This window comes from Pelobates fuscus, chromosome 7, assembly GCF_036172605.1.
Source record: "Pelobates fuscus isolate aPelFus1 chromosome 7, aPelFus1.pri, whole genome shotgun sequence".
NCBI classification, from domain to species: domain Eukaryota; kingdom Metazoa; phylum Chordata; class Amphibia; order Anura; family Pelobatidae; genus Pelobates; species Pelobates fuscus.
Window position 1 is genome coordinate 114,109,408 of NC_086323.1, and position 21,033 is coordinate 114,130,440.

The 21,033-nt window shown below is 41.1% G+C and overlaps 3 protein-coding genes across 6 annotated transcripts in view; 2 read left to right on the forward strand and 1 right to left on the reverse strand.

Annotated features, from left to right (window-relative positions):
- The window catches only part of LOC134568128 (arf-GAP with dual PH domain-containing protein 1-like), a 31,914-nt gene extending 24,284 nt beyond the window's left edge, over window positions 1-7,630 (forward strand). Inside the window, exons 7-11 of the mRNA XM_063426456.1 lie at window positions 1,096-1,179; window positions 1,303-1,365; window positions 3,896-3,967; window positions 4,058-4,289; window positions 7,396-7,630. Coding sequence (XP_063282526.1) covers window positions 1,096-1,179; window positions 1,303-1,365; window positions 3,896-3,967; window positions 4,058-4,289; window positions 7,396-7,424 — 480 coding nt within the window. The 3' untranslated portion in view covers window positions 7,425-7,630. The remainder of the gene's footprint in view (window positions 1-1,095; window positions 1,180-1,302; window positions 1,366-3,895; window positions 3,968-4,057; window positions 4,290-7,395) is intronic.
- A 426-nt stretch (window positions 7,631-8,056) lies between these two features.
- LOC134568776 (urotensin-2 receptor-like) lies at window positions 8,057-9,573 on the forward strand. The gene has a single exon (XM_063427439.1). The coding sequence runs from the start codon at window positions 8,392-8,394 to the stop codon at window positions 9,379-9,381; it is 990 nt and encodes a 329-aa protein (XP_063283509.1). The 5' UTR covers window positions 8,057-8,391; the 3' UTR covers window positions 9,382-9,573.
- A 10,400-nt stretch (window positions 9,574-19,973) lies between these two features.
- LOC134568777 (uncharacterized) overlaps window positions 19,974-21,033 on the reverse strand; it is a 52,708-nt gene continuing 51,648 nt past the window's right edge. For 3 of the 4 annotated variants that reach the window (XM_063427442.1, XM_063427440.1, XM_063427441.1), the window contains 2 exons: window positions 20,752-20,854; window positions 19,974-20,651 (listed from right to left, as the gene is read on the reverse strand). In XM_063427442.1, coding sequence (XP_063283512.1) covers window positions 20,615-20,651; window positions 20,752-20,854 — 140 coding nt within the window. In that variant the 3' untranslated portion in view covers window positions 19,974-20,614. The remainder of the gene's footprint in view (window positions 20,652-20,751; window positions 20,855-21,033) is intronic. The other variant, XR_010084058.1, reaches the window with a different exon arrangement.

Sequence of the window (21,033 nt, forward strand, 5' to 3'; positions counted from 1 at the left end):
GTTCCTATTGCCTTGGGCGGTTGGTGTGTCGAGGTTGGCGTGTCGGGAACGTGTTTGGCTTCACTGGCGTGTGAGGGGGCTGGTCCGACGAAGATCTGGTGTGGGGGGGTTAGTGAATGTATTCTTGGTGGGGGGAGTGAGAGAGAGGAGGAGGTGTAGTGATGGAAGTGTGAGGTGAAGAGGGCACAGCGTGAGGGGTGGAAGGTGGGGGGGGAGAAGAAGGAGGGGAAGTTTAGGAGTGAGAAGGCCGAGAGAAGGTGGGAAGAAAAGGAAAGAAGAGAGAGAGAGAGAGAGAGAGAGAGAAAAAATAAATAAAAAAAATAAATACAAAATAAATAAATAAAAATACAATAAAATGTTATTGAGGGGGGCTGCAGGGGGGTGTTCAGGTGTGGTGGGGAGGGGGGTGGAGCTGAGTAGGTTGTGGTGGCTCCCTCTCCTGTCATCTCGGGCTGAAGGGTTTTTACCCCTTCTGCCCAGCGGGAGGGGGGCCATGAGGGTGGGGGGGACCTAATAACCCTATAGTGCCAGGAAAATGAGTTTGTTTTCCTGGCACTATAGTGCTCCTTTAATTATATAACCCCCACCCAGTGGCTACATGTGGGAACACACTCTCTCTCTCTCTCATTATTATTTAATTAAAGCCCCACTGTGGGAGCATGAGTGATGGATAGTTCTTTAAACTGAAGCTCCCACCCCAGACTGTGTGCTAGACAGTGGTGTAAGAGTTCTGTGTGTAGGATCACAGTGGTAGAGCATATCCGCTCACTGTACTTTTGCAATTAGGCGCAGTAGCTAATTGCAAAAGTACAGTGAGCGGATATGCTCTACCATTGAAAGAGTACTGTGTGCAGAGTAATGGTAATGTGGACAAGAGTGCAGTATGCAGACAAGCTATGTCAGAACATTTTGAAAAACAGAAGTGTGTAGTTGTATGCAAGCCAACAGTGTAAACCTGCACAACATACAGGAGCAAGCACAGTGGAAGAACACTATATGCAGGAAAGGAGTATAAGAACTCTGCAGGTATGGGGTTACTGGACTGCTGTGGAGGTGTAGGTGATAACTAATCATGTCTTTATCTGTCCAACACAGGAAATCGTGAGCTGGTTTAATGCAATACGTTCAGCACAATTTCACTACTTGAAAGTTGCCTTCCCCACGGCGACAAACACTGAGGTAATTAATTTATAGTATAAAAATAGGCAGAGAAATTAGTCCTAAAAACGTGAGTGTTTAGGAAACAAATATAAGAAAACACAGCCTCCAGCCTACACTGTCTAAAATAGATTATTTTTCTAGATCCTCAGTTGCTTGACTCGGAATTTCTTGAAAGAAGGTTACATGGAGAAAACGGGACCAAAGGTAAAATCTTAAAACGCATTGGGATGCAGAGAGAAAAGTTTTTTCCCAATTGTTCCTTCTTAACCTGAGGTCTCTTATATTTGCAATCTTCATGGGATCCAGGGAGTGACCATCCACTAACATGTTTTGGAAGAATGTAAAGCCTAATGAAATCCTTGTTTAGTTTAGCATCCATGTCCCTTGCATATGTTATGATGCACAGAGCTCACTGGTCCCTGTATTCTGCTATTCTATTTCTTATATGTAAGTACTTGTTTGGTGTTTGCATACTATAACTACTTTTGGCTTCTGCAGTATTGCCATTTCCACAGCAGACTGGAGTATCTCTTAAAAAACAACAACGCTTTTAAAGCCATCAAAGAACATATACCTCTTGTTGGTTTCCAACATAGCCTTGGCACTCATATGTTTCACCCCACTATGATAAACTAAATTACAAAAATTCCCACAGTAAATTGAAAAAGAATAAACAACTGTGTTGCTATGTTTTTTAAGAAAAATTTGAAAGGACCACTCTAGCATTATATCCACTACTGCTTAATGGAGTGGTTATGCTGCAAATAGACTTTCGGTACAGTTTTATTTGCCTTTTCTTTTTGAGTGGTGTGATACAAAATGACAGGCTTCTCCTAATGCCCGAAGCCCAGCCTCGTGTCTGCCACTCATAACGTGGAAGTGAAACCTCTGTTATCTGTTCAAAGTTCATCAAGCTTGGACAAAATGGGCACTTGCTCTAACCGGAGCCCAGCTAGACTTGGGCATTCGTTTTTAGACAAGCACATTTTCATTCAATTTTCCGTCAATTTGTTCATTCATCTGAAAGACGAATGGATGAATAGAAATAACAATGAATCAAATGAATAACTAATTGCTTGTTGGATGAAATTTCGTCTGTGCAATTCGTTCTTTAGTTAGTTCGTTTTAAGTTAGTAACAAGGAGGGAGCTACCAACTTGTGATTCCCTCCATGTATTATTTAAAAATTGGATTAGCGACTGGGCAGTTGCTAGCCTTTTTTTTTATAACAGCGACCCGCTACAGGCTGTTCGCTGTTTGGTAGACATGTTCCCGCTTCATAGCACAGGAGGAAGGATTCAACCTCCCTTATTTACAAGTACTAGAAAAAGTGGAGAGGCGGGCTACAAAATTGATAAAAAAAAGTAATGGAGGATTTTAGTTAGGAAGAAAGGTTAAAAAATTTGAATTTCAGAGGGCATATGATAACATTATACAAGTATATTTGGGTCCAGTAGAAACCATTGTCTGGAAATCTGTTCATAAACAGGGCTATACATAGGACACAAGGTCACGCATTTAGGCTGGAAAAAAGGAGATTTAGTCTAAGGTAAATGAAAGGTTTTTTACAGTAAGAACAATAAGGATGTGGAAGTGGTTTTATCTGAGTCCATACAGATGTTTTAACTGCAACTGGATATATACTTGCAAAAAACATAATGTACAGAATATAAAATCTCTAATTAGTGGGGTAATAGCTTCTTGATCCAATGAGATATCTGAATGCCTTTTTGGGGTCAATAATTATTTTTTTCCTAGTTTGTTGCAAAGCAATATAGTAAAAAAAATGTTATAGTAGATAAAAGATCTAAAATAAATTAAACACAACATACATAGTGTACATACATAGAACATACTTATGAGTACTGTGAAAAAAAATCACAAATGTAGAGCCGTATTAGGCTCTGTAGTACAAGGTGTCTATTCAGGCTTGGATATTCAAAGGAGAAAAGAAGGCAGAAATCACCAAACTAAAAGCACAATTATTGGAAAAATTTGATCAAATAAAGTGTAATAGATCAGTAAAGAAATCACTAAAATGATATATAAAGCAAGCAAAAAAGCACTGCTTAGTTCATAAGAGCTTGTCTAATAACAGCAGACACGTTTGGACTGTCCTCGTCTCAGGCTTCCTAAGTGCGGGTGAATAAGCTTTCAATTGATTCCTTTTTTTTTTCGAATGTGTTTGGACGAAAATAAAAAAAATTAGGCATAGGGATAGGGAAAATAGGGATTTATTCTGTTATTCTGTTTCTGTTAAACATATCTCAGATGATAAGTGCTCCCAAAATATCAATGGGAATAACATCTATCAATTTATGAGAGTTACGTTAATCTCTTTTAACCCCTAAAGGACACATGACGTGTGTGACATGTCATGATTCCCTTTTATTCCAGAAGTTTGGTCCTTAAGGGGTTAATACAATCCAGCTAATTGTGAGCAGAATGTGTACGAGAACAAGTAAGCTGAGAATTGATGAAAAACAACATCAGGAGAAGCTTGTGTGTTTCTTTTTCCGGTCGCCTGAGCACAAGTCAAATTCTCTGCCCAATGTAAAGAGCATTGTAGGGCATAATGACACCGTGCTTTAATGATGTGCTCGTGCTGCTTTTTTTCTATGATCTCCCAAGAGGAAAAAAAACCCTTTTTTTCCAGATCAGGAGTATTTAAGAAGCATGATATTAGGCAGTTTGATTTAATGTATTTTGACCTTTTGCCTTTTCTTTTTTTGTAGCAAACTGACGCATTCAAGAAGAGGTGGTTTACCCTTGATAACCGCAGATTAATGTACTTTAAAGATCCTTTGGTAAGTTTTGCATTAAAGGAAAATGACACTTTCACTTTGGAAAAGTGCGGAATTCAAAACAACATTGACAACCTTGATATTATTATACAGGATGCCTTCGCAAAAGGAGAGATGTTTTTGGGGAGCAGTGAGAAGGGCTACCAAGTCAAGGCAGACATGATCCCGAGCACAAATGGGAGCTGCACTTATAAATATGGCATCTCCATTAACACACCGGAACGTACCTATTTTTTCACCTGCGAGACTGAATGTGATCGGGAGAGCTGGCTCAATGCATTCAAAAGTGTGATAAGTCAACCAATGACTCTACGGGAATTCACCGGTATGTGTACTTTCAGCTAGGTTTTTGCCGTTAATTTGTCTCCTGAACCCTCACTCTTGTGAAACTTCTTGATATGTTCTTTTCTTACAAACATTTTTAATTGCTTATTGGTATTCATCTTTTGTGTCAAAGAAGAATTATAATCTCACAGGACCCTAAGCAAATTCATGGTGTCCCTGTCAAACCCATGGGCCCTTGGCAACCACCAAGGGTCACCTTATGGTTAATCCTGCCCTGCTTAGTGTGTAAATAAAAATCACACAGTGCAGGATATAATTTCTTTATATCATAGAACATCGATGTATTACTTTTCTTTTAAAAAAAAAGATGGTTGTAATGATAATGCTGTACCATAACAAGTATTATTGTCCATCCTGTGCCTTTATTCAATAAACATGATTTTCTCTGTGACTTCTGAGCATAAAATATCATTTAAAAATAATAAATAATCAAAACATACAATCTATCCCATCAAACTTAAATACTAAATAGTCCTTATACAAAGGTCCCTTATATGGTGGTTCAGTTCTGTTATGGCCTCCATTGGCATCCTTTTTATTGATTACTTCATTTATAATACTAGGGCTACTAGATCACCATGTTGGGCTGTGCATGATAAGTTCCTTATTCATTACCATCTCTTTAACACACAATTTTTGTTTTAGCTTTTCTTTACAGTGTCTTATTTTTTTCTGAACAATTATTTTTTTATTTTGTCTTTGATCATTATTTATTTTGTCTTTTACTTTCATGTATATTTACTATGAGTGACCATATTGGTAGCTTTCAGCATTTTTGCTGGGCAGTTTTGTGATTCAGTATTATTCAGTATTCTGGCTTTTTTTTTTTTTTTTTTAAGATTCCAGGTGTATATATTGTTATGTATTAGGGCATAGCCTGACTTGGCTAGCCATTCAGCCGAGCAAATAGCAGCATTCCAGGTTTTTAAGATATAAAAAATAATTTAAGACCACGACCGGGCCCCTGTAGTATCGGCCAGCTGAGAGGAAATTACATTCGCTCACTTCCTCCCAGCTTCATAAAAGAGCTCCGCCTGGCAGCATGGGTAGGAGAGGCAGGATTGCGCTGCTGCAGACCCTCACGCTCACTCCCATTAGGATTAGCCAGCATCACCAGTACTTAAAAAACATGGCAATTTGCAAACCAAAATGTAGATCATTAATTGGTTGACTTGGATAGGAAAGTTCTAGCGTGAAGCCGAATAAAGGGCGGGAAGGCAATTCTACTACTACTAATAAATATAATATTAAAATAAACATGGTTTGAGTTCTGTAGAGAGGTACAAACATGTCTTTAAATTACCTGCAATAAAGTGAGAATATTTGAGCCGTAAAGGAACACTATAGTCACCTATACAACTTTAACTTAATGAAGTTTTAGTGAATAGATCATGCTTCTCAGGTTTCACTGCTTAATTTACTGCCATTTAGTAGTTAAATCACTTTGTTTCTGTTTATGCAGCCCTTGTCACACCTTCCCTGACTCTGACACAGCTTGCATGAAAAAAACAACTGGTTTCACTTTCAATCAGATGTAATTTACCTTAAACAATTGTATCTCTTTCTCTGTAAATTGAACTTTAATCACATACAGGAGGCTCTTGCAGGGTCTAGCAAGCTATTAACATAACATTGGATAATCTAAATTAAACAGAACTTGCAATAAAGGAAGGATACACTTTAGATGACATTTAACAGGAAGTGTTTAGGAAGGCTGTGCAAGTCACATGCAGGGAGGTGTGACTAGGGTTCATAAACAAAGTGATTTAACTCCTAAATGGCAGAGAACTGAGCAGTGAGACTGCAGGGACATGATCTATACACTAAAACTGCTTCATTAAGCCTAAAATTGTTTTGGTGACTATATGGTGTCCCTTTAAGTCATTAAACAGTATATTTGGAGAATTGAATTGGAACTGAATTTTAAAATTCAGACCAAAACAACTGATAGTAATACATCTTCCATTTTCCCAGTTTGGCTATTTTGGTGAATCGTCCCTCAGGCAGATTGTCAAATCAATATGGCACATTAGTTAATAAATAAATACTCTTAACTGGACCCTGTAAGCATCAAAATCACTTGCAATTTCTTGGAAACATCACTGTTTGCATTTTGAAATTTCTACCCCTCTGTTATCGAAATAGCTACTAGGGGCTTTTCACTAAAATAGATTCAATAACTGGTTCTATTTTATGTCTGGTGTTAACTTGCAAAGTGTGCTGACACTGGCAGTGTATCAAATGCATCTTATAAAGAAGCATTGGATTCAATGTTTCCAATAGAGAAGCATTGAATTGGTGGATCATGGCACTAGCAGTGCTTGCTTCATATATCTGTAATGCATCTCTACGACTTTGGATGAAGTCATAAATCTGAAGACTTCAGGTAGGATAGGGCTCCAGTGATGAGTCTGAATTGACGCTAATTTAAGAGTGATTGTTAAACTTTTGTGGAAAAAGTGGGCTATTTCATTGTTATTTGAGTGTCAATCGAGAATTGGTTTAGTTGCAGCCCATGCAACTCAAAACTTAGCCACCAGAGGGAAGTGTAAGCTATTTATGCAGGAGTAGGTATGTTCCTGTAAATATAAGTAGGTTTATTTTAATTGGTAGTACAATTAATTTTTCTAACATTATAAATCACCGAGTAATTTGGAAGCCACTAGCAATCTGACAGCAATAACCATGGAATTGTAACATAAAATAACACATATGCTTTTGCAAGTTTACATAACTTTATGTGAATTTGGTTTATATACATTTACCTTAGGGTTACATTATTCAATATTTGTTATTGAAATTCCTAAGCAAAAATTTACAATATTTCTCGCATTCCTTGAGATTCAGATTAATGATACATTTATCTTGCTGCATACAGTTTTTTAAAATTAATTTTTATACTTTTAGCTCAGTGCACACCGTTACTTATTCCTGCTTAGTAAATTTAAAAGTCAGAAAAAAGGAACACTGTAAATAGGCTTTAGATTAATATATTAATATAAAGAAAGAGTCAATTTGATGATTCAGCTGAAATATGTTGCACTTTATAATTAATGACATGGTGCAAATTTTCTGTCTTTTCACAGTTGAAGCTTTGTTTCGGCGCCGATCATAACACATGGTCTTTGTAAACCCCACCAGAGAACCTGGACACTGAAATTCCACCGTGATGACAACTTTTCGATTAATTTATCACCTTGCTTTGAAAATGTTTTTTTTTATATATGTCTTTTTCTCAAACAGAATGTCATGTTGGGCAGTTGTCTGTAATAATGACTGTATTACTCTCTCCCCCAGGCTTTAAAATGATTATATACTGAGCTTTAACCCCTTAAGGACACATGACATGTCTGACACGTCATGATTCCCTTTTATTCCAGAAGTTTGGTCCTTAAGGGGTTAAAGGGGGCACACTGAAACACTGGACTAAATAAAATAATTTTAGAATTTTCATGACATTTGGCTTATATAATTTTTCTAAGATCAAAATGAACTCAGTAACAGCGATGTGCATAAAAGTTATTTTATAGAAGGTCAAGTGCGAAGAAGAGAATAACAGGGAAATGTCTAAAGGCTGTCTGGCAGACCTGCCCTTCCGATTCAACACTTCTCTGTGAAAGAGACTGATAGTTCTAACCCCAGCCTGTCTGAAGGAGAGTTGAGGAATGAAGAAGATCAGAGAAATAAACTGCTTAAGCCAAAGAATATTTAAAGAAAAAATGCCAGACAGCAATGTGAAATGACAGCGTGATCTTTTTGCAAAGTCTGCAACTTCAGTCTGTCAAGTTTCACTAATATACATTATTCCTGTGGTCTTCATGAGTCTCCAGCGGTCCTGCACACATCAAGTTCCTATGGAAAACTAGAGCTTTTACGAGAAGAGTTAACGGGTAACATGGCCCCATAACAGCAAAAGTGATGATGCAACCTCACATACATGAGACTGACAACTGTGATCCTAAATGGAGACTTTCATCTGCTTAAGCTCTAGAGAAGAAGAAAAAAACCCACACAAAGCTAAGAATTGGACTTACTTCTAATATAACATGCACCATGGTGATATCATTTCACTTTGACACAGAATGGAAGATAATGATGAAGGCAACAGTTCTTCTGAAATTCCAATTTTCAGAGAAGAAGAGGTAGTTGTTACTTCAATCTTGAGTGTAGTATTGGTTGCTATGTTTTTCCTGGGGGTGTCTGGAAACCTCTATGTATTGATCATCACTGTGCTGTCAAACAGGCCAGCCGGATCTCTGTGTACTTATGTAGTTAACCTGGCACTGGCAGATTTGCTGTACCTATCAACTATTCCATTTGTTGTAAGCACGTACCTTGTTCGAGACTGGTATTTCGGGGATGTTGGTTGCAGGGTTCTCTTAAGCATGGACCTGTTCACTATGCATGCCAGCATCTATACTCTACTTGCAATGAGCTTAGAAAGGTACCAGGTGGTGGTGTATCCTTTGAGGTCAAGACTCTCCCAGAACCATCGCAAGTTAACTAGTGTGGCTATCTGGCTAATGTCATTGTTTCTTACGTTGCCAATGATGTGCATGATGCATTTACAGGACAGTCATAATGGATTCGGCAAAAAAATATGTTTTCCTACCTGGACACTGGATGCTTTCAGGTGCTACTTGACTGTTCTTTTCTGTACCAGTATCCTAGGTCCTGGATTGATCCTCTTGTATCTCTATAGCCACCTTGCCAGGGCATACTGGGTATCTGGTCAAGGGATTCAAAGCTCCAAACGTAAAATAAAGCAAGGAGTTGGGCTTCGTATTTTTACCATCATCTTGGTATACTGGGTTTGTTATACACCTTTCTGGGCATGGCAACTAGCAAAGTTGTATCAGCAACAATCTTCGGGTTTGTTACCTGCTGCCCAGATCTATCTCAACTTTGGAGTCACCTGCTTAACCTATGCTAATAGCTGTGTCAATCCACTACTATACACACTGCTGACACGAAACTACTGGGAATATCTAGCCACCCGTGGAAAAGGTATTGGCTTGGAACAGTGGAATGGGGTACATCATAGGACTCAAAAGAAGTCATCAGCCTCTTAGGACCATTGAGAGTGTAGACAAAATAACATTTTAGTAAAGCTTTTTACTGACATATTACTTTATTATCAAAATCTGGGACAGATGGCTTTAGGAACTCTAAAGGTGAAGACAAGGATAAGCCATGGCTCAATAAGATTTGTAATTGTCATAATGCAATATTAATAAAGAAATAAAAGCTGTTGTATTATTCTACTGTAGAATTGTAGACTAGTTGAGTTTATAGGCTTTAGATTGTATGACATGTAAAGCTATAGAGATAATCTGCGGTTTGATCTGATATGTATTTACTTAAAATGGTTGGGAAAGTAGAAGTGAACTGGAATCTCACAGTTATTTCTCACATACTTCTTTCACCGAAGGATCCAATGTAAAAACTTCAAACTGGGACTGTTTGGCATTGAGCATCTCACAGTGTACAGTGAGTCAGGCACTATAATCTGAATTGAAAGCTTTATTTTACCCCTTAGTGGGCTAGAGTCAGACTCAGACCAACTTGTTGCTGTCTTGACACTCCTGCCATTACCAGTTCAGACTTCCAAATGGGTTAATGAACTTGAATAATTATTGGTATAACGTCTAATTGCATAGTTTTGTTAGATTAGTGTTGGAATAACTCAAATGGGATCCCAGGAGTTGATGCATTGGCCTAATCTATAAGGGCTAATATTTATAATACATATATATTCATGTACTGATTTAGATGTAAACATATAAATATAATCCACAATACCTGTTTATTTTTTAATTGAACTAAATAAAAAAATGTAGGCCATAGTAACTGGACACCATAATGTTAAGAGAAGTATGGTTTTTTACATAAAGTATATTTTCAGGGCTAAAGTCACTAGAAATAGATGCCTCAGTCTCTACCACAGCTGCTGAATGCCTTGTTTTTTTGGGACAGTCCCCTGTTTTGGGCTCCTATCAATGTAAAAATGTAGTCACACATTCCAGAAACAGAATTACCAGTTGTGAAGCCAGTGTTGTTGTCTCAGGCCCCCCAGGAATGTGGCTAGAAATATGTGTTTTCTTTATTTCTGTGTGCGTGTCAGTTTGTCAGTGTGTCACTTAGTGTGTCACTTTATGTATCTGTGTATCATTGTGTGTGTTATTGTAACACTGCATATACAGTTGCAAGAAAAAAGTATGTGAACCCTTTGGAATAATATGGATTTCTGCACAAATTGGTCATAAAATGTGATCTGATCATCATCTAAGTCACAACAATAGACAATCACAGTCTGCTTAAACTAATAACACACAAAGAATGAAATGTTGCCATGTTTTTATTGAACACACCATGTAAACATTCACAGTGCAGGTGGAAAAAGTATGTGAACCCTTGGATTTAATAACTGGTTGAACCTCCTTTGGCAGCAATAACTTCAACCAAACGTTTCCTGTAGTTGCAGATTAGACGTGCACAACGGTCAGGAGTAATTCGTGACCATTCCTCTTTACAGAACTGTTTCAGTTCAGCAATATTCTTGGGATGTCTGGTGTGAATCGCTTTCTTGAGGTCATGCCACAGCATCTCAATCGGGTTGAGGTCAGGACTCTGACTGGGCCACTTCAGAAGGCGTATTTTCTTGTGTTTAAGCCATTCTGTTGTTGATTTACTTCTATGCTTTGGGTCATTGTGTTGAGCTTCAGCTGGTAGACAGATGGCCTTAAGTTCTCCTGCAAAATGTCTTGATAAACTTGGGAATTCATTTTTCCTTCGATGATAGCAATCCGTCCAGGCCCTGATGCAGCAAAGCAGCCCCAAACCATGATGCCCCCACCACCATACTTTACAGTTGGGATGAGGTTTTGATGTTGGTGTGCTGTGCCTCTTTTTCGCCGCCATAGTGTTGTGTGTTTCTTCCAAACAACTCAACTTTGGTTTCATCTGTCCACAGAATATTTTGCCAGTACTGCTGGGGAACATCCAGGTGCTCTTGTGCAAACTGTAAACGTGCAGCAATGTTTTGTTTGGACAGCAGTGGTTTCCTCTGTGGTATCCTCCCATGAAATCCATTCTTGTTTAGTGTTTTACGTATTGTAGATATGCTAACAGGGATGTTAGCATTTGCCAGTGACTTTTGTAAGTCTTTAGCTGACACTCTAGGATTCTTCTTCACCACATTGAGCAGTCTGCGCTGTGCTCTTGCAGTCATCTTTACAGGACAGCCACTCCTAGGGAGAGTGGCAGCAGTGCTGAACTTTCTCCATTTACAGACAATTAGTCTTACAGTGGACTGATGAACAGCAAGGCGTTTGGAGATACTTTTATAACCCTTTCCAGCTTTATACAAGTCAACAATTCTTAATCGTAGGTCTTCTGAGAGCTCTTTTGTGCGAGGCATCATTCACGTCAGGCAATGCTTCATGTGAAAAGCAAACCCAGAACTGGTGTGTGTTTTTTATTGGGCAGGGCAGCTGTAACCAACACCTCCAATCTCATCTCATTGATTGGACTCCAGTTGGCTGACATCTCACTCCAATTAGCTCTTGGAGATGTCATTAGTCTAGGGGTTCACATATTTTTTCCACCTGCACTGTGAATGTTTACATGGTGTGTTCAATAAAAACATGGCAACATTTCATTCTTTGTGTGTTATTAGTTTAAGCAGACTGTGATTGCCTATTGTTGTGACTTAGATGATGATCAGATCACATTTTATAACCAATTTGTGCAGAAATCCATATCATTCCAAAGGGTTCATATACTTTTTCTTGCAACTGTATCTGTGTGTGTCAGTGTGTTTGTTTATCTGTGTGTGCTTGTGTCATTGTATCTCTTTGAGTGTATATGTTTGTATGTCTCTGTGTTGGAAATGGCCACTACTTGCATTGTGCACAGATAGGTTTCCATTAAATAGCAGAGATTGGCTGTTAGCACTATGTGGGAATATGATATAGGTAAAAACAAAAGTAATAAAACATACTTTTATTCCCAAAAAGAATACTTAAAATGTAACCTACAATTGATCATTAAGGTGCAGTAGGTATAAGTCTATTTAACCCATTAAGGACCAAACTTCTGGAATAAAAGGGAATCATGACATGTCACACATGTCATGTGTCCTTAAGAGGTTAAAGCTGCTCAGTAGTAAAGGAAAGCTGGCAAATGGTTTAAACACATAGATTTGTAGCTGCATCTATCCCATAAGGATTCCATATTTGTGTTTCTTTGGAGCAGATGGTCATGTACAGGCTCACTAGACTAAAATTTGTAATCACAGTAAAAAAAAAAAAAGGATTAATGCAGATTCCATATCTCAATTTTCTCTGTCCTGACTCACTCTTACTCTCAAGGAGAGACAACCACATGTCCAGTAGGCTTTAATCTGACCCCTACTTGCATGTACTTATGGAACCAACCAACCATGCCTAATAGGACACCCTCTACAGTGATAGCGGTCCTCAAAAACCTGCAAGATGCTCAATGCAGGCCAAATGTGACACTTCTTCTGCATATGCAGGAACTGGGGAACCCACGGATACTCAATGCAGGCATAATCTGGCACCCTCTACCGTGCATACATGGCCATTGGGACTCGCGCATGTGCAATGCATCACGGTCTCAGAGACACGTCTGCGTTCAATACAAGCCCACTCTAAAACCCTCTACTGTGCATGTTTAATAAAATCCTAATTTACAACCTTTACTATGCATGCTTTCAGGACCTGTGCATTAGCAATGCAGGCCTAATCTGGCATCCATCTGACTCATTTCTCCTTTTTCCTTCTCTTCCTGCTCTATACAAATTGAGTATATTTTACATTTTTTTATATATATTTGTTCTTTTATATGGAATGAGCTTATTATGCAATTTTAGGACATTCTTTTCTCCTTTGCAATAAATTAAGTAAACACAAGAATATAAAGAAAAAGTTTATTAAGTTTATATATAAATACGGATATTTGTTTACATTTGAGGCGCACATGCGCATTAAGAACTTGTTTCTGAAGATCAACCTAACTAGGTTGAAACGCGTCAGTGCAACGGACTTTTATCAGAGATTTATTCTTTGCTATACTTTTTTATGTACCAATAAAGATTTTGTTCCTGAATCCATCCCTCCATCTGAAGTTTGTTCGGGGAGCATGGATTCCATAGGGGACATCTCTATTTGGGTTCAAGCATTGGATCTCCAACAAATTGAGAAAGGCTCTAATAGTCTGAGCCACTTTTCAAACGGCTCAGCACCACGTGAGTGGGTTATTTTTCTCTCATATTATCCATTTAATCGATACAAGCTAAACTATGTACTGTCTTTAATATTTTTAGGATGTATGCAGCTACATGGTAAACTACATGTTTTATTTATTTTATTCACGACTGGTTTATGCACTAATCTGTATGCTCTCACCATTTTATTTATTACAATTTTTTCTATGTTATATAGTGTGATTTGGAGTGGCACACACATGGTGATTTGAGCAACTCTCTTTAATAATGCCTTTTTATTGTCTTTTATATACACACTCTCATATACACTGACAAACAATGACATACAGATGCTCACTGATTTGACACACTGATAGACACACACACTATTACTCGGACACACACTGACAGACTCGCACTCACTGACAAAAGCACACTCTTACTGACAGACGCAAGCACTGACCAACACATACACACTCACTGACCGACACACACATTCACTCAGATACACACATACAAACATACACTTAGACACACATTCACTCACTGACACACACACACACACACACATTTACACCAACACTCACAAATTATTTTTTACATTTTAATTTAAATCCACCCAGCCTCCCAGTGAGAGCTGGAGTGGATTCTTACCTGCGGTCCAGTGGGGCTGCTGTGCGGGCAGATAGGGGGCGGACTGGCTGAGCAGGCGGCTAGGGAGCTCTGATTTTCCTGCTCAGCTCCCTCGCGCACCACTTAGTGTTGCCGGGAGCCGGAGTGACCACGGAAGGGGGGAGATTTTTTTTCATGTGAGATTGAAAATACAGTGTCGGCCAGTAGGTGGCGCTGTGTATGGAGAGAGACAGGGATAGCAAGCTGTATCTTATCCCAGCTTCTCTGTGACTGAATCCGCAGGGGAGCAACACATACAGCCAGCAGAGACAGTATACAGATCAGGGAAGTGAGGCATGGGGTGGGGGTGAGAAACAGCCTACAGATCAGGGAAGTGAGGCATGGGGGGTGAGAGACAGCCTACAGATCAGGGAAGTGAGGCATGGGGGGGGGGGGGTGGTGAGAGATAGCCTACAGATCGGGGAAGTGAGGCAGGGGGGTGGTGGTGGTGAGAGATAGCCTACAGATCGGGGAAGTGAGGCAGGGGGGTGGTGGTGGTGAGAGATAGCCTACAGATCGGGGAAGTGAGGCAGGGGGTGGTGGTGGTGGTGAGAGATAGCCTACAGATCGGGGAAGTGAGGCAGGGGGTGGTGGTGGTGGTGAGAGATAGCCTACAGATCGGGGAAGTGAGGCAGGGGGGTGGTGGTGGTGAGAGATAGCCTACAGATCGGGGAAGTGAGGCAGGGGGGTGGTGGTGGTGAGAGATAGCCTACAGATCGGGGAAGTGAGGCAGGGGGGTGGTGGTGGTGAGAGATAGCCTACAGATCGGGGAAGTGAAGCAGGGGGGTGGTGGTGGTGAGAGATAGCCTACAGATCGGGGAAGTGAAGCAGGGGGGTGGTGGTGGTGAGAGATAGCCTACAGATCGGGGAAGTGAGGCAGGGGGGTGGTGGTGGTGAGAGATAGCCTACAGATCGGGGAAGTGAGGCAGGGGGGTGGTGGTGGTGAGAGATAGCCTACAGATCGGGGAAGTGAGGCAGGGGGGTGGTGGTGGTGAGAGATAGCCTACAGATCGGGGAAGTGAGGCAGGGGGGTGGTGGTGGTGAGAGATAGCCTACAGATCGGGGAAGTGAGGCAGGGGGGTGGTGGTGGTGAGAGATAGCCTACAGATCGGGGAAGTGAGGCAGGGGGGTGGTGGTGGTGAGAGAGAGCCTACAGATCGGGGAAGTGAGGCAGGGGGGTGGTGGTGGTGAGAGATAGCCTACAGATCGGGGAAGTGAGGCAGGGGGGTGGTGGTGGTGAGAGATAGCCTACAGATCGGGGAAGTGAGGCAGGGGGGTGGTGGTGGTGAGAGATAGCCTACAGATCGGGGAAGTGAGGCAGGGGGGTGGTGGTGGTGAGAGATAGCCTACAGATCGGGGAAGTGAGGCAGGGGGGTGGTGGTGGTGAGAGATAGCCTACAGATCGGGGAAGTGAGGCAGGGGGGTGGTGGTGGTGAGAGATAGCCTACAGATCGGGGAAGTGAGGCAGGGGGGTGGTGGTGGTGAGAGATAGCCTACAGATCGGGGAAGTGAGGCAGGGGGGTGGTGGTGGTGAGAGATAGCCTACAGATCGGGAAGTGAGGCAGGGGGGTGGTGGTGGTGAGAGATAGCCTACAGATCGGGGAAGTGAGGCAGGGGGGTGGTGGTGGTGAGAGATAGCCTACAGATCGGGGAAGTGAGGCAGGGGGGTGGTGGTGGTGAGAGATAGCCTACAGATCGGGGAAGTGAGGCAGGGGGGTGGTGGTGGTGAGAGATAGCCTACAGATCGGGGAAGTGAGGCAGGGGGGTGGTGGTGGTGAGAGAGAGCCTACAGATCGGGGAAGTGAGGCAGGGGGGTGGTGGTGGTGAGAGATAGCCTACAGATCGGGGAAGTGAGGCAGGGGGGTGGTGGTGGTGAGAGATAGCCTACAGATCGGGGAAGTGAGGCAGGGGGGTGGTGGTGGTGAGAGATAGCCTACAGATCGGGGAAGTGAGGCAGGGGGGTGGTGGTGGTGAGAGATAGCCTACAGATCGGGGAAGTGAGGCAGGGGGGTGGTGGTGGTGAGAGATAGCCTACAGATCGGGGAAGTGAGGCAGGGGGGTGGTGGTGGTGAGAGATAGCCTACAGATCGGGGAAGTGAGGCAGGGGGGTGGTGGTGGTGAGAGATAGCCTACAGATCGGGGAAGTGAGGCAGGGGGGTGGTGGTGGTGAGAGATAGCCTACAGATCGGGGAAGTGAGGCAGGGGGGTGGTGGTGGTGAGAGATAGCCTACAGATCGGGGAAGTGAGGCAGGGGGGTGGTGGTGGTGAGAGATAGCCTACAGATCGGGGAAGTGAGACAGGGGGGTGGTGGTGGTGAGAGATAGCCTACAGATCGGGGAAGTGACGCAGGGGGGGGTGGTGGTGAGAGCCTACAGATCGGGGAAGTGAGGCATGGGGTGGGTGGTGGTGAGAGCCTACAGATCGGGGAAGTGAGGCATGGGGGGGTGGTGGTGAGAGCCTACAGATCGGGGAAGTGAGGCATGGGGGGGGTGGTGAGAGATAGCCTACAGATCGGGGAAGTGAGGCATGAGGGGCTGGTGGTGGTGAGAGAGAGCCTACAGATCAAGAGCTCAGGTGAGCATGCTCCCTCGCTGCCCGCCGCCTGGTGGGGGGACTCAAAAGTGGCCAGCTCTTGAGCCCCCCAGGACAAATAAGGGATCTGCCTGGGCGTTTTGGGGCGGCTTTTTTTGCCACCCCCTGCAAAGTGCAGCCCAAGGCAAATGCCTTGTTTGCCTCGCGGAAGATACATCACTGCATGCATGGTAGAAGCTGCCAGATTAGGCCTGCATTGCTAACCCACTGGTCCTAAAAACGTGCATAGTAAAGGGTGTAAATTAGGTTTGCATTACACATGCACAGTAGAGGGTTTTAGATTAGGTTTGTGTTGCAGACAGACGATTCTTTAACACCCTTTTCTGTGCATGTGCAATGCAAGACCATTTTACACCCTCTACTATGCATGCTTTCAGAACCTGCGCATTAGCAATGTAGGCCTAATCTAAGTCGAGTTCCAATGAGTATACCCTCAATAAGGAAGCAGGGGGTGATGTATTTTGTACTGTTGGCACCCTCTGTCTTTTTAAAGTGGCTCTGCCGCTCCCTCCCCATGTATAGCACCATTTTTTAAAATGGTGCTTACATTTTATCATTTTATACATAAGGAAAAAGTTTCTTTATATATAACCTGCAGGTTGACAAACAAAGGGCAAAGCTTTAGGCAGGCACCACATTCTAAAAATTGTGATTGGCTGTATTGGTCATTACTCGCCTCCTTTTGAGTGTCACGTTAGTTTCAGTAGCAGCGTGTCATTTATCTTCTGTGTTGAGTCTTGACCTGCACTTACAACATGTTACTAGCTTTCCTTAATTACTGAGAAGCTTTACTGTGATATAGATGGACAAGCTTGGGAACATATTTGACATCAAGTAACTGACATTTAAAATATTAATAGAGACAAATGGTGAAGACGGCCCTGCTCAAATGCGCTTACAATATATGAGGAAGGGGTAAAGAAACACAAGTGAAATAACAGCATGTTAGGGAAAAGGTAGAAGGGAAGAGTGACTGATGGGTAAGATGCCTGTGTCAAAATAAGCTAGTAAAAGTGATGTATGGAACAAATGAACAGTGGAAGAGGGACTGAGCTGGGTAATGAAGGCATGGGAACTGAGGAGGGGAATTGCAATGAGAGAAGCATGTTTTCAATGACTTTGTATAACATTGGAGGCTAAGGGAGTGCTTGTGTCATGCTTCTGATCAGGTCAGAGAGGAGATGATTGCAAGGGTTATTGGTTAAAACTTTATTTGTCGTATTAGACATAACAAATTTACTGAAATAAAGAATAAAGTGCAGTCTGCCACAAACAGGATACTTTGTGAGAAAAACAGATCTTTAGAAAGTAAAACATGATCTTTAGAAAGTAAATTAATAAAGTCTTTTGCATACAAGCAAGCTTGAAGTTATACCAAGTAGTTAAGGATTTCCAGGATACTTTGCAATGCACCTAGTTATAAGTAAATATCTTTTAGGATAAGGCAATACAGGATCATGCAGAGTTGCAGAGGTTAAAACCGGTAGGTATATTCCAAAATAATATAATGCAGGTTGCTTACGAGATCATGCAGTGATGCAGAAATTGAAGCAGTTAAGGTTCTTCAATGAAGGCAATACACCACAAATCAGGATTCTTGGAAGCTGATAAGGAAAGTCTTTCGGTAAGATGTAATTCAGGCAAGTTCAGGATGAAGTAATGCAGGTTAGTGCCTTTCAGTATGATGAAATGCTGATGAGTACGGGATGAGGTACTGCAGGTAAGTTCTCTACAGAATTAAATAATGTAGATAAAATACAGGATATTACCAGGAACAGAAATTCTTTATCAGAGCATAGACTTTAATGTCAAGGCACTGTTGTGTGCTGGGAGTAGACTTACCAAGCCTCCTAATTAGTTAATCCAGGTGAGGTTATTAAGGTGAGTGAATAGATTAGTGGCTAGGGAGGCCACTAGAGGAGAAAATCATGAAGTTCACTTAAAGGGCCAGTAATAAACGAAAAAGTCTTACATGTCAGTTTTGAAACCTGACAGATTGATAACACAGGGAATAGAAGTCCATAGAAATGGACCAGCCCTCGAAAAATCCTGTAGATCAGATTTGGAAGTGTAGAACGAGCAGATAGCAGGAGATGATCACTCACAAAGCAAAGTGAACAAAAAGGGCTGTATTTGTTGAGTAAAAAGAAAATCTAGTGAGGAGTGGCGTTAGTGAGGGCTTTGCATGTTAGTGTTAGCAGTTAGAATTGTATCCTGACCTGAAAGGTACAAGAAGCCAATGTAATGGTTGGCAAAGGGGTGAGGCATAGGAGTAACGGTAAGCCTGCAAGATGAGCCTGGCTGCAGCAATCATTATAGACTGAAGTAGGACAATGCATGGTTTTTGTGGAAGCCAATGTGTAGTGAGTTGCAACAGTCAAGTCTGGAAATGGTGAATTCACGAACAAGTACTTTGTTGTATCTTATTTTAGAATAGGTCAAATTGCAGCCAATATTTTTAAGGTGAAAGTAACAGGATTTGGAAACAGATTGAACGTGAGGAGAAAACAACATAAAAAAAGTTACTTCAAGGTTTGGGGTTAGGGAAAAAGGTATCCTACTTATGTGCTGGGAGATGGAGTAGGGCTATTTGTGGAAGGACAGGTGTGGAGTTCAGATTTAGAAAGATTATGTTTTAGAAAATGGGAAAACATCCAGTTAGAGATGGAGGAGAGGCAACGGATTCGAGGAGTGCAGGAGAAAGGTCAGTGGCGGAGATGGCATCAAGGTAGGAGACACTAAATAACTATTCAGAAAGATAGAATGAAAACAAGGAAAGTACAGTGTCACAGAGTCCAAGGCTGCAGAGATTTTGAAGTTTAAGAGAGTGGTCAACAATATAAAAGACAGAAGAGAAGTCGAGGAGAATTAAGAGAAGGTAATGACCTTATTGTAATATAGGGGCCCAGCCATCCATCCAGCCATACATCCATATTAGCAGCTGAGTAGCAAGTGCTGGCCAGTTACTTTGCAGAGAGAGCAGCCAGCAGGCAAATAGTACTTATTTACTTGTATGAAAGCAAATGAACGATAATATGTGAATGTGCATCGTTGCATCCTGCTTGGTCCAATTTCCAATTTACATTTAATAAACAAATTCAATGAAAAAAAAGAAACTGCAAACTCACAAAGAAAGTTTTATAACAATGATGGTATAACTCTCAGGGTAAATTTAAAACAATATTTCTGAAAGCTTTAAAGCATCATCTCAATTATGTTCAACGCTTTGATCTCTCGGATTAGACTTATTGGGTGAGTTATTATATCACAAGCAATCTGGCAAAGCTTTGGTTTAACCTTTGTGAATTTGATAGTCCAGAACTTAATGCAGAACTCTGCATATATGGCATGTTGCGCACTTGACAATTACAGTTAGATGTATAGTGCCAGCATTTCTGCAGCAATGTACAATAGGCAAACAAGACAAACATTTAATTCTAACAACACATGTGTGACGTGCGGAAACAGTAGATGAAGAGGGCCCAAACAAGCTTACAATCAAAATACCTATTTTTCAACTATTGAAGTTCTCTAAAAGGGTTTCATTAGTTCAGCAGGTGTGAGACATGATGACAAACTCTACAGTCATTGGTGCAGACATCATGCATGCTAAAGGACTGTTTGTTGTGCGTATCTGTAACACGTTTGTGGTATTCTGTTGGACTCAATGACAAGAAATGAAAGAACAAGCACAGTTTAGCTTCCTCTTTCATCCAAAAAAATTCCAAGCCTGTAATGTATTTTCAAAATTGTTTACTTCTTTTGATAATGCAGCTGGGTCCTATTTTCAGCCAAGTCCAAGAAGCAGCTGGTCAAATGACGACTAGTTTCTTGCTTAGCTTCTTGCATCTATATAGTAAAAACAAAACAAAATAAAAAGCAATATGTAAACACTTGTATGAATAAGTTTATTTTACCATAACAAAAAAAAACCTATATTTTCTATTACCTTTCGAAATACAAAATTGTCGACAAAATGGCGACCAAAACCAGGGCTCCAACTGTAATTTTAATTTTGCTTAATTTAGTGATGGAGAAATTCTTGGAATCACCTGATTGAATAGTGAGATTGAAAGAGAGAAGATTTAAGAATGTCATTATATAAACACAGAAAATACAGCAGCAAAAACAAGCAAAGTAAAAAATAGTTATGAAAGCGAGAAAAAAATAAAAATATATAAAGATCATTCCCTAAGTAGGAGGCAAATTGCCGTCACTAATTTCATGAACA

What these genes read in the sequence shown, in the direction of transcription:
- LOC134568776 (XM_063427439.1), top strand. Translation starts at nt 8,392, where the DNA reads ATGGAAGATAATGATGAAGGCAACAGTTCTTCTGAAATTCCAATTTTC.